Source organism: Heliconius melpomene, chromosome 9 (genome assembly GCF_056956725.1).
Source record: "Heliconius melpomene rosina isolate 202511_hmr_F chromosome 9, ASM5695672v1, whole genome shotgun sequence".
NCBI classification, from domain to species: Eukaryota; Metazoa; Arthropoda; class Insecta; order Lepidoptera; family Nymphalidae; genus Heliconius; species Heliconius melpomene.
In genome coordinates this window covers 8,584,217-8,598,232 of record NC_140397.1, presented here as the reverse complement: position 1 = coordinate 8,598,232, position 14,016 = coordinate 8,584,217, and the positions used below count along the sequence as shown (strand labels likewise).

General features: G+C 32.5%; 2 protein-coding genes across 5 annotated transcripts in view; one reads left to right on the top strand and one right to left on the bottom strand.

The window, feature by feature from the left end:
- The first annotated feature begins 275 nt into the window (after nt 1–275).
- sstn (stepping stone) lies at nt 276–5,155 on the top strand. The gene has a single exon (XM_085189975.1). The coding sequence runs from the start codon at nt 446–448 to the stop codon at nt 2,132–2,134; it is 1,689 nt and encodes a 562-aa protein (XP_085046101.1). The 5' UTR covers nt 276–445; the 3' UTR covers nt 2,135–5,155.
- Nucleotides 5,156–5,647: 492 nt separating this feature from the next.
- The window catches only part of Pus1 (Pseudouridine synthase 1), a 31,084-nt gene continuing 22,715 nt past the window's right edge, over nt 5,648–14,016 (bottom strand). For 3 of the 4 annotated variants that reach the window (XM_085189972.1, XM_085189970.1, XM_085189969.1), the window contains exons 8-11: nt 7,335–7,421; nt 6,981–7,079; nt 6,327–6,416; nt 5,648–5,799 (exon numbers count right to left, since the gene is read on the bottom strand). In XM_085189972.1, coding sequence (XP_085046098.1) covers nt 5,773–5,799; nt 6,327–6,416; nt 6,981–7,079; nt 7,335–7,421 — 303 coding nt within the window. In that variant the 3' untranslated portion in view covers nt 5,648–5,772. The remainder of the gene's footprint in view (nt 5,800–6,326; nt 6,417–6,980; nt 7,080–7,334; nt 7,422–14,016) is intronic. The other variant, XM_085189971.1, reaches the window with a different exon arrangement.

Here is a 14,016-nt window from a genome sequence, read left to right as displayed (position 1 = left end):
ATAGTATCATATTTATTATTACTTTTTGCACCTTTTCGCTGTCTTTTATGTAATAAGTCCTTTCAAATGGTTGCCTGTAAGAAATCGCTTTTAGTGATAAGGCCGCCATTGCACTTTGTATTGTCTTTCTGTAATTATTGTTACTCTACTGATTCTTTGTTTATTTTAGTGCAATAAAGTATTATTATTATTATTATTATTATTATATATTATCACAAATATATTTTTATATAGTGCGTTCGAGTAACTACCCGAATAAATTTTTAACTCTTTAATTTGAATGTAGCGTACAATCGAAACATGGGTGCGGGCTTGTGCGTGTGAATGTGTCAGTGTTGAGCTATTTAATATTTTCCTTTGTTTATTTTACTTTTAGTTATTTTCTATTACTTTCTTATTTCATTTCGTATTTTTTTTTCGCACTTATGTTATTTAAGTTTTGAACATGGGTACTAGCACAATGGGTAGCGATTTACATTCCGATAAGCAGGACAAAATGGTGAAATTACAAGCTCGAAAGAAAGAACTGGAGCAAATGTTGGCTTCGAAAAACGAGGAATTGTATAAATTATGTGTGCAAGAAGTGCAGTTAACTGGTGTTATGCCGCCAGAAGCACCTTTGAGCCCCGAAATCGCTAGAGAACGTTTAGGCAGCATACGTAGTGTCACTAGGTCTACTGACGGCACTGATGTTCAGGACGGGGCTGACAATACATCTAGACGATTAAGATCTAACACAAGTCACGAATCCGATCCGAATTTACGAAAGAATCTGACTCATAGACTATCCACGCCCTCAATATCAGGTATGTCAACTAAAAGTGCACATTCACGACATGTTAGACGACCGGAGACAAGCTGCTCAAATTTCTTTCCATCACCGCCACAGGAACGTAACCCTGAGACGTTTTCTATACACACATCTCACACTTACCCTGCCTTGGCGGGGCGACACGACTCCGTTCCTATGGAGAATATACACAGTGAACTACAACAAGGTCCTGTTTATCGACATCATACACTAACAACTGAATATACGAATAAAATTTATTATACTAATCCGGCAGAGGCTCTTAATGTGTCACGTTTACGAGAAACGCACTTTAGCTCTAGTCATCCTGATATAACCACTCATTACACCCACGGTGCTGTTGTGCCACAGCCTGTGCCACAGCAAAATGGTGTTTGTAACACACCAATACTATATCAATATGCTTCTCATTTGAAATCTCAAAATCCCCATCTTGGTGCACTTAATCATCACCATCAAATGCAACCAAAGAGACGGCAAGATGGAGTCCGTCGAAATACCTTACAAAGAACTCAAACATATCACTTGACATCACATAGTGACTATAATCATCATTTAGAGAATATGACGGATGGATATCGACCTCCTGTTCCTGGTTACCAGCATAGATCCCAGCCAGATATTCAAGATCAGCCCGAAAGACGACACATGCCTATTGAAAGAAACATACCAGTACCTAATACTTTGCCTCTCCGAGAAAGAAATACTGCTGTCAGAAATCCACTTCATATGCAATTACAGGTTTCTACTGATGATTTTATGGATGATAGATTGACATTCCCAGATGCAATGAGCCCTGTAAGTCAATTATCAGGATATTCACAAAGTAACTTTGATTCCGTCAGTATGAATAAGTTCTCTCCTCTGTCGCATGACAGCAAAATGAAAGAAAAACAATGGTATGAAACATCTTTAGACTCTCCTACAAAATGTGAGCCACTGTTAAAGAAAAGTGCTAGTTTAAAAAGAACTCCTAGCATAGGAAATTCTCAAACATATGAAATAATGATGTCAGCAGGACGTCATTCAGCCATGCAGAGTCCTAATCAAGTGCCTAATAGCCCACCGGTACTATCACCAACTACTTATGCTGTTCCATTAGAGTCACCAAAAAACTTGACGGTTATTGAACAAGGTAAATGTATACCTTACAAAGAAGAAACTAAGCCATTTGAAATGTCAGATTTCTACAAATACTCCACAAAATTTAGACAAGCTCAAAAATCGTTGCCAAGCTCCACACATAATAGTACAATGTATAATAAAATGCCAGCAGAGTTGCCACAGTTCAGTCATGATCATTGGCATGGTCATGGAAACTGAATGTTTCTACCTATTAGCATTGTGGTTGCTCTTTCATCTTTACATTTCATCCTAGTAAACACTATTCTCCACATACTCAGCATTGGCTTGCTACTAAAGTGGAGAAAGAAGAAATTAAATTAAATGATTAAATGAGAATTAGTCAATCCCAGAACCAACTCAGAGAGTTAGATGCTGTGCCACTTCATTATGGTGGCCTCTATCTGTTTTATCATACCTATTTATATTTCATTTTTTATTTTAAAATTTTGTTAGTTCTAGTATAGTACTTAAAGTAAAATATGAAAAGATCTCTAGTTTATTTAACTATATTTTTTTATCTATGGGTAAATTGGTTCTATATATGTACATATATATTTGCTTATATAAAAAAAGCAAAGTATTTGATTGACAATAAATTGCCATAAATAGAAACATCTACAAAGATGTGATTCTGTGATATATTGTTCAAGGAATTAATAAAAATTCAAATAGTTATGAAATGATGGAATTTAAAACAATTGCATTTGCCTCTACTCATCAAATAAAAAAGAAACAATGTTTTTACACATCTTATCGGTATGAAAAAATGCCTTTTTTTCAAATGTATATTACATTATATTACATTTTATTTTAAATATATTACAAATCATAAGATTTTTTTGTAATGAAATGAATTTATTTTTTCATAAATAGTTGTAAAATATGAAGTGCTTTTCTTGTCATTGTTGTATGTACAAACAAACCCACCGCTTTAGCTGCAAATTGACTGACTGACTGACAATGAAGTTTCATTTAGAAAATAATATATCGCACTTTTACAATTATAGAGACCTTTTAAAAATGTCAAATTTTGGGAATAGTCAAATAAAAATATGTACAATTACATTTTTGTACAAAAATAAAATACAATAGTAATGCTTTTTACATTAACTATTGATTTATTTCTCTATATTTTTTTTCTTTCTCAAAATCATGGTGTTTTTTTTATTAGGTCACTATTATTCTAAAGGTGCAATAGGAAGTTTTGGTTTGAGTTTGTAGTATTAACTTCAATTTAGATTAATGTACAAAAAATTGTAACTAAGAATTAATAAATTAACTCAATTTTATATGTATTGCATACATAATAAGCAATTAAAATTGTTGATGTTTTAAAAAAAAATTATGACAATTTTCTTAAATTTTTCTCAATTAATTCTTATAATATTAAAAAAAGACTTTTACAAGGTAACAACATGTCCTATTTGTTAATAATGTGCTTATAACCCTGCCTTTATAGCGTAAATGACTGATATAGTATAGATATATATTTTTGTAACTTGCCGATGGTAAGTCTGATGTAAAAATTGCCAATATGAGTTTAGTGTTAATAGTAAATACAATACAACATTATTCACTTTTAATGATTATTAATAAAATGTTTACTGTGGTGGTGCAAAAGTTAATTAAAGGAAAATGTTATTGAAGTTTGACTGATTCGTGGTTTAGTTATAGATAAATTATTTATTTAGTAATTCCACTTTATTAATTATTAGTGACCCGCTCGCAGCTTCTCCCGCTTGTTCTATAAAATTATATATTTGCTCTAAGATTAGCGTGAACAGTGATTAGCACAGACAAACCAACAAACAGACAATTTAAAAAACCATTACAGTCACAATTTTATTATATGTATAAATATATTTTATCTATGACTAACAAACCATAATATATATTTTTTAAAACAAAAAAACTTTTATACTTTTACTAAAAAGTAGAAAACAATAAGTCAAATTTTAATTACATTTTAGTTGGATATAGTTTTTCGATTGGAACTTGTAAATATTGTTATACAAAAAATGGCAACAATGTTAGATCGTTAAATAAAGCATTTAGATTTTTTCTTATAAATCTCGACAGTTATAGTATAGTTATGTGCTATGTAGCGTTAAGTAATGATCGCATTACACCAGTCCTTATATTTGATATTCAGTTTGTCGGATGATACGTGTTTTGTTATTTCGATAATAATTAGAAAAAAAAATGTATATATATAAATTGTTAATTATAACAAAAAAGTTATTCATTTTGCTGAATAAAGTAAAAGTTAATAAATAAAGAATTTCCACTTAAAATTCTTAGAGCTGTCATTATTTGAAAATAGTGGGCCCGTGCGGAGATTCGCCCGCTTGAAATATTAATAAAGAAATTGAAAACTAAAGATTCAGTCAATTCAGTAAAACAGTTGTATGTAATTGTATACTGTTACGGCAATTACCAAATTTGTCGAACTAAATACTTTAAATTGACATAACTTTTTTATTTATACAATAAATAAAAAACTTTTTTATTTATACAATAAATAAAAAACTTTTTTATTTATACAATAAATAAAAAAGTTATGTCAATAAAATACAATAGTGAAAACCGCATCTAAATCGGTTAAGCCGATTCTGAGATTAGCGATAACAAACGTACAGACAAAAATTTTAAAAATCATTGTTTTGGGTTCTATTACTTTAATAAAGGTCCCAATAATATATTTTTTTAAAATCTTCCGACCCTCTTACGATTTTATTATAAGTATAGATTAAGTAAATATATTGTTTAAAAATAATTAATCTTAAAAATATTTATGAATGTCATATTGTTATTTTTTGTTTAAATTAAATAAATGAAAGTCATAAATAATGAAATAATTTAATATCATTTAGGCAGTTCTAAGATAGGATAATGAATATTTACAACATTTCAAAAGTATTATTCCGCTCTTAGATGAAATATACTTTTTACAAAATGTAAAAAAAAATAACGTACCCGGATTTAACCTGCGCATCGCTTCGCTGTTTCAAATTCCGCTACGTTTAATTTTTTAATGTTTTCTAAAAAGTATACGTTCTTGAAAATTTATAACACTAATTGGACTTTTTAAATTAGTACAAAGCTATTTAAAATTGCTATTTACTTTATGTATGAAAATATAATATTTTTGTAATAAGTTTTAAAGTCAATGTGCAGAAGGCACTAAGTTTATGTGAATTAAAAAGTTTTATAGTTAAATTGTGTTTAATTTTACCTATTTTACTTACTTATTATATTATTACATATTAATACTTATACTACTACTTTGATGCTAAGCATTCTTTTGCGGCGTTGTTACAGCCTGAGCGAAGAAATAAAAATAATTCATTCTCCGAGAGGGGACCGAACCCACAAGTGAAGCATTTATATGCTTTAATAGACGATACATATTTTTTTATTTAATAGAAAGATTTATCTTTAAAAAGTTGCCGTTGCATATATAACTAGATACGACGGAAGCTAAATATGAGTGTTGAAAAATATCACTCTGGCTAGATACAGTGAAATGACTGGGTTCTGCCATTCAACACTACATAACATATTTATTTATCACTTAAAAAACATTTTTTCACGTTTTTTATTTATTACACAAAAACGTGAAAATTAAAAGACAAAATCGCCCGCGATGTTAAAAGTATTTTTGTATGTATAGGTATATTAAAAACGGAAAGTGGACAAATAAAACATACATTTAGGTTGTGTATATTAATATAATTTATGTAATATATTTTTTATACCTACATACTTATGTGCAAAAACTCAAAAATGCTCGCCTTTTACATATTTTACAAGTAAATCATATAGGATCTTGTTCATCAGTTTCTTCGATTCATGATTGTTACCTACAAAAAATATATAATTTTATATGTACCACCTACACCACCCAGGTGAGGCCAGTCGTGACGCAGGGGCACAATATGTGACTGTAAAACCGACTGGTTGTGGATTCGATCCCCACTCGAGGAGATGAAATATTTATTTAAATGTATATTTCCATTTCTTCGCTCTGGTGTAGAGGCAAAGCACGGCGTTGAGTTCTGCCCCTCAATACGCATTGCCTCCAGAATTTGGTAGAAAGTGGGGAACGGAGTGTCTCAACACTAGATTCCCTCTGCCTACCCTGATGTGTGCTGATTTAAATTGAGATTTAAATATATTTAATTGAACACATGTTTTATGGTTTTTTAGAACTCACTCCCTAAACTGAAAATAATTTCAACTGCCCAGGTCGGCTAGTATAATATAAATTGGTAATTATTATAACTGTCATTATACAGAAACGCTTAATTCCAAGAATTTTAGTTTATTATAAAAAGTGTGCCATTGCCAACAATAATATACATAAGTAGGTATATTAGTCAGTAGTTACCCAAGCTGTGTGTATCGCAGCCCTTGCCCCAAATATCAATGCATCGCTTGCCAGGATTAAATCCGCCATTGATATACTCGTCATCACGACCTCATTAAAGCAAAAAGAACATTCTTAAATATTAATTTTAAATATTTAAGTGTATTAGGTAAAATATTAATTACCTAAAGTAAGGCAAGTTGTGGCGCGAGCGTGTGACTGTAAACGCGACAGGTTGAGGGTGTGATTCCCACTCATGGATATGTTTAATATTTTCATTTCCTCGCCCTGACAACGAGGAACAGCGTAGCGTTGAATTTTACCACTCAACACGCAACGTCTCTAGAATTCGGTAGAGAGTGAGTGAGGTGCCCTCTGCTCACCCTGCTATATAGGATATAACATTAAGCTAAAATATATATATATAAAAGTATCTAAGTACTTATAAGTAAGGTCCTGTGTGGTTATGATCGGTTTGTACAATATCTAATACCTTCCTGAATAAGCTGCTAAAGTTAGTATAGTTCAGAAAAAGTAGGAATGAATTCGCGTGATTCGTCTATACTAAACGTATGGTTTAGCGGTCAGATCGCTTGGGCGGTTTCCAAGAGGTGCGGTTTCCATTACCGCTACATTTTTAAAAAAAAATAGTATTAAAATTACTAATATTAATACCAGATCCACCAATTTGTCCATTGATGCACCCCTCGTCCCACATATTGAGACATCGCTTGCCGGGATTGAACCCACCATTGATATAGTCGTCGTCACGACCTGGCGAAAGATGGACAAACCCATTAGAAATGTTAATAATAACAAATTATGTTAGGTTTGATTTTTTTTATATAAATTATATATATAATGTTTTCATTTCCTCGTCTGGGTAACGAGGAGAAGCGTGGCGTTGAATTCTGCCACTCAACACGCAATTTAGAATTCGGCGGGAAGAGAGAAATGTCATGATAAATGAGGTGTGGGTTGCATTACTGCTCCATTTTCTAAAAAAATACCAATTAAAACAATTAATACCAGATCCACTAATTTGTCCATTGATGCACCCCTCGTCCCACATATTGATACAACGCTTTCCGGGATTGATATAGTCGTCGTCACGACCTGGCGAAACATGAACAGGCCCATTAGGAATGTTAACCTTTAAGTATGGACGTCGGGTCTCACAGACCCATCTAGGTCTACGAATTCTACAAATCGGCCACTTCTCGGTGACCTCCGCCACTGAGTCGCTCAGTACCTTTCGTATTAATGCCAAAATGAATGTAGATAGCAGTGGTTGTGTCTCTGGGTCCAAAACACGTGAGTATTTAACTTTCTAAACGGGGCCTGGGTCTGTCAGACCCGACGTCCATGTTTCCCATACATAATGATTTGAAAACACCATATATTTTTATAATATTACAAAATATACTTTAATATTTTAATTGTATTATTTGTATTCAAATGTTTTTATTGTTATATATCATATATTATTTTGCATTGTTTGTCATATATTTTAGTAATATAAATATTATTTACCTAAAAAAAGATTCAATTTTTTTAGTTTTTATGATAAAATGGAAAAAAATGATCGACCAAGCACGTCAGGGACAAATATATCGGTACTTTATAATCAACATCAATCAAAAGAATTGGACGACGACATTTTATAAAGAAAATAACACTTTATCAAATAAAAAGACGCGTTTCGTATACTAAACTACTCTAAAAATTGAGAATGACTTTGACTCGCGTTTCGCGATCTGATCTATCATTTATTGAACATGAAGCTAAAAAAATAGTTTTGGGTTCTTGAAAAACATGTATACTTTGCCCCCATAAGATATATAAAAAGACAACACATACTTATGTTGACTGCAATCGTCCTGTTAGCCAACAATGTTGAAAGCCATTGTGTATCGATGTTCAATAATACCTTACCTTAATTTTTATTTTATAACATAAGATGTAATTTTTTTATTTTTTTTATTTGTTAGACTTTATATTTTGTTAAAAAAATATTTATTTTATCTGTCTTTTTTTATAGTATTATTTTCTTAAGAGTCATCCCGTGTGGCCAAAGGCTGAAATTGTGACTTTAAGTTACTTAAATCGTTGTGATGCGTAAACTTTAATAAAAAGCGATTTTATTTATATTGATTTTGCTTGATTTGAGGCTATTCATGTAAACTAAAACATAAAATTGTCTTCTTCCTTTAAAAAACAGACGGAATATGACCAATAAATACACTGGTCTGACAGACCCGACGTCCATATTTGTGTTATAAAAAAATCACGTCCATAGTTAAAGGTTAATAACCAATTTGTTACTTTTCATTATTTTATTCTTCTATAAATAATTAGTCATTGTCTATAACTTTTTTTTTAAAAAAGATTTCAGATTTAATTAAATATATAAGAAATATACAGGCTGCTAATGCTTTTTCGTTAATGCGCAGAGGAAAACTAGAGTTAAAAAATGTCGGTACTCAGGCAGCACAAAGTGTTCCAAAAGGCCGGTATTAAATTTATTACTATTTATTTCTCTATTATAAAAAAAATATAATAAAGAAATAAATGATGCAAACTTTTTAAAGTTGATATAATTCCTTTTACATGATATAAGTAAGTACATTAATAAAGGAGAATCAACTTCAAAATATTGTAATTTATACTTTAATAACTTTATAGTCCAAGATCCCAGGTCCTGGAGCCACAGTTGCTTATAGGCGGAAGCCCTGATTGGAAGGTGTACTGCTGTACTGTGTAGTGTTGTTATTGAGTGATAGATGTCACTTATTGTAATTACGTGAAACCTCTGTACGAGTCCGTTGGAAACTTATAGACGGCTTGTGTTTTTATCGTGTTTATTTTAAAAACGTTAACCGCTTCCGTTTTCTAACAGTATTATAATAAAATTGAGTTCAGTTCAGTTCCTAATTTATGACGCTTCGAGCGTGCCAGTTGAGCACTAATCACTTCGCCAATGCCACGTTGTATGGAGAACACACGAAGGAGATATAAAATTGATTATAGTAAAAAAGTCATACAGTAAAAAGTTTAAGAAAAATGTAAAAAAATGTCAATTAAGTAATTAAACGTCTTTATCTTGATATAAGTATTAGATAAGAAATATAATTGTTTAAGCATGCTGGAATGCGTCATAAATTAACCTTTGTTTTTAAAAATGATAAAATAAGTAAATTTATTTATTATTATATATATTTATTTATATTTTCTACAGATTAACTTACTCGGACTGCGGGGCTTCCCTCTTGCCACTTGCAGACTAAACAAAATCAAAGAAAGAATAATAAACGATTTCATTTTTGTAAAATGTAATTAATAAATTGACGAATTACAAAAAATAATGGCCGTTAAAAATATATTTTCGCCCTTTTATACACGAGTTTCAACGCTGTGTTTAAGTGCTAATATTTAACCACTCGAGATAAAGATTATTGTGTATAAACTAATAAAGCTCCTGAAGCTCACTTATCAGTTTAGTTACTAGTTATCAAAATATTATAATTCATAGAATTAAAATATCTAATATTATTAATTTGAGGCCGTTAAGTTGACACGCAGCGGAACGTTGAGACTGCAAACAACGAACAGACAACGAAAAGGAACGAATTATGTCACTGCCTCTTCACTCTGGTAACAAAATGTACATGTTTTAACATTTATAAAGTGAATCGGATGTACGAAAAGTATCCAAAATTAAGTAAAAAGTAGGAAACGGAGTGTTTAAACACTAGCTTCCCTTTGTCCAGCCTGCTTTATTATGGAGGGTGCAGCCTGAAGCTTTACAAATACATTAACTTGGCTTGAAAAATCTGCACGAACGTATAACAAATATAACCAAAGCATTAGTGTTCTTGATATAATTAAAGAGAGCGACATTTAGGTATAGCGCGCACTAGTGATTTTTGTCACCGTGACTGATGCGTCACTGTCACCGTGTACATCACCCTTAATGAAGGTGCGCGCATTTGGATACGTGACAATTGGGTGACTTTTTGTCCGCGGAGGACGGCAATACGCCGGTGACACAACTGTCACCGCGTCCATAGATTTGTATGCCCGTGCGCGCATTAGAAACTAAATGGCACGTCGTTCCCTCTCCCCCTTGCGGTTTCCATACTAGTCGTCTTCCGCATAAACAAGACACAGCAGCGTGTTGCATTGCAGCACCGAATTTTAATTTTAAGAATGGCGTCAAGTTCATCACCAAGGCAAAACGTGTGTTTTCATGAAGATGAAATAGACACTGACAATACTGATTGATGAAATTGAGTTGAGGCCATTGCTCTATGACAAATCCCTAAAGGATTATTCAAAAGCGTGAGAGGAAGTTTGCACTAAAGTGTTTTTCAATATTTATTTCTACAAATGAAAAAACAGAAGCAGGTAAAAGTCAATTTAGGTATTTGTTTGTCATTGTTTTTTACAGATTATGTAGGTACATCTAAGTTATATTAATCCAATCTCCTTCACTTTTTTCTGTCATGAAAATGGGTTGCATTATATTCCAAATTTCAGTACATTACCGTTAAGCTTTATCAGGAAATTATTAATTAGTCAATTATTTTACTTAAAAATGGCATTGAAAGCACATCAAAGAATAGCGTCCTCAGAAGAGTACTTATAATGTTCTGACTAATCTTTTTTTTTTATGGAAAAAGGACAAGGCAAACGAGCGTTCGGGTCACCTGATGATGATCACCGCCGCCCACGACCCCGTGCAGCACCAGAGGAGCTACAGGTGCGTTGCCGGCCTTTGAGGTGGAGATAGAGGCGCTTTTTGAAGGTACCCATATCGTACCGACCTGGAAACACTGCCGCAGGTAGGCTATTCCACAGTTCGGTGGCGCGTAGAAACTAATCGAATCGTAGAAACTTTAACGTTCCACAGCCTAGTATAGTCTTGTTTCGCTAGGCGTTTCAGTCCTTACATTGAATTATTTATTTACAATAAAATTGTTAGTGCTTGTGATATTAAGCTTTGCTCGTTAACAAAAGCTAAAACTAAAATTTAGTCATGGCTCTACCTTAGACTATATATTTTTATATAATAATTTTAGTAATACAAACTGTTATTACATTTTTTCTAAAAAAAAACTAAAATTAACTATGTTTTAAAATTACCTTTATTTTTATTATGATTATTTACCTTTTTATTGTGTTATCTACATCTTGTTAAACGAGTGTCAACATTAAACGTTAATTGTAAAATCATAGGTATATTGGACCCCACGATACAGGAATAAGTACCTAGTGTGGATACCATCAGATGTAACAGAAATTATGCATGTTATTTGTTAATAAATATCTTTTATCGTTATCTTTTATGTAAGTTTTACTATTTCTCTGATTGTAGTTGGTCCAAGCGTACTTGCTTGCTTGTAAGCGAAATAGAATAAAAGCTTGAGCCACTAGCTAAATATCTGTAGTAAAAAATATATTATTGTAGATAATCCAAATAACATATTAAATAAATTAATGAAATACAGTACTACAGCACATGAAAGTAACATTCAAATTAAAAAATTGCCAGAGCTGAACAACGAGACCAAAAGTATACAAAGTCTGGCCAAGCAGCCAAAAAACGTAAAACATACAGATATTATGAAAGACTATTATTTCTTTTCCCAAGTATAGAAACAAGAGTAGGTACGAGAAACTCTGCATCTAATGCTGTTAAAGAAGAGGAAGGTAAATCAGTAGAAGATGAAGCATCAAAAACACTTAAGCCAGAACGTAACAGGAACAAGGGTGAAAAAACAGAACATATGAAGATCGTCTCATAGATATTCTAGAACAGAAAAAGGCAAGCGATATCAAACTTGTTACAGCAATTGAAAAGAAAAATGAACCTGATAGTAACGACAGTGACAAATGTTTTGCACTCTCTCTTGTCCCTCTATTGAAAGCTGTTCCTAAAAAAGATAAAATAAATGTTCAAATTAAAATAATACGAATTTTAAATGACGTTCAAAATAAGCATACTCAATAACAAACATCACACAATTCACAACCTCTTCTGGGAAGACAATTTTTGCGGACAGTCATAAATGAAGCGTCCACTTCATTTAACTATTCCGGTAGCAGCTATCAACTCCTCTCAAGTCAATCCAAAGCATTACATGATCACACGACCCAAGAGTTCTCTGTCATTACCATCTTCAAGTCGTCGTCCTCGACAGCGACATGACCAGCATTCTGCGTCGTTACCACCTCCCAGCTCTCAAACCCCATCCTACATTATATTATCATCTCCTGAAGTATCTCTGTCTAGTCCTCAAAATACAAAGGCACCATCTGCTGTACACAGTGAGAGTGTCCAGTCATTTGGTCAAACTTCACATATGAATCCGGAAATTCTGAAGACATATACGACATTTGGAATGATTAAATAATTATTAATGTTTTCCTTTTACTGCGAACTTCATTTCTTTAACAAATTGTAATTAAACTTCTAAAACTTATTTTTTTATTTCTCAGTCTCGTGTTTTCGTAAGTAGATAATATAAGGTTTTAACAAAAGCAATAATTCATCAAAGATTGTGGCACTCATCCGGAAGTTCCGAAAAATCTTGTCTGGATATGTAGGTACGTAGGTTAGCAAACATGGTGTAGAACTTTCCACTTATCAGCCTATTAGTCCAAAGCGGGACCAGAGGATTGAAAAAGAGTTTGTAAAATTGCAACTTAAAGACTCAAATAAAATCAGCTGAATACATTTACTACAAAGGAACAATTAAGTTATCGAATCATCGGCATGTACAAATAGTAATAGGATCAGCATATGGGACGAATTCGATAAAATACGAAAAAAATTACCAAGCCTGAAAAATTATTTGCTGCTGGTATTCGTGAACTACATAACGGAGACTTATTTTTAAAGGTAATCTAAACAAAGTGCCCGATACTAAAAGGCCGGTTGATAGTTATGAGTTCGAAGGAATTTGTTATAAGAACTCCATAGACATCGAAGAAAGAACATATTATGCCAAACAATAAGCCCATTTATTGGACTGTGAATGAGTGTTTGTATGGAAAATCGAAGCTTTGTGGAAACGGGGTTTATTGCGCTTTAAGTTCAGTTTACATGATTTAAATCTTTAATTTAGATTTAAGCATCATTCAAGCTTACGCTCCAACAGAGGCCTCAAAGGACGAAGAACTTGAACTTTTCTACAGTACTATCAATGAAGCCATACAACTGGCAGGCAACAATATAATAGTCATGGGTGACTTTAATGCCAAAATTGGCCAACCCAAGCCAAATGAAACCATCACCGGAAACTACGGCTATGGTAATAGAAACAGTAGAGGAAGTAGATTAATTGATTTCGCGTACGAAAACAACCTAGCCATTATGAATAGCTTTTTCAAAAAAAATAATAAACAACGGTGGACTTGGAAATCACCTAATGGAAACACAAGAAATGAGATTGACTATATTTTAACAAACATACCTAGATACGTCAACAATATTCAGGTATTAAATATCAACTACCCTTCAGACCATAGACCTGTTAGGGCCTCTTTCAATATACTTCCAAGGACAAAAAATCGCAGCAAGTTTGGCCATTGTTCCAGAACCTATCTAAAGAATGAAGAAGAAGTGCAAATGTACAAAAAATCCCTAATCAGCTGCTCAGCAAAACTACTCGACCACTGCAACGACACAGACTCTGTTCAGAAATAC

Bases quoted from the DNA above. Each gene is read 5' to 3' on its own strand.
- sstn (XM_085189975.1), top strand. From the start codon at position 446: ATGGGTACTAGCACAATGGGTAGCGATTTACATTCCGATAAGCAGGAC.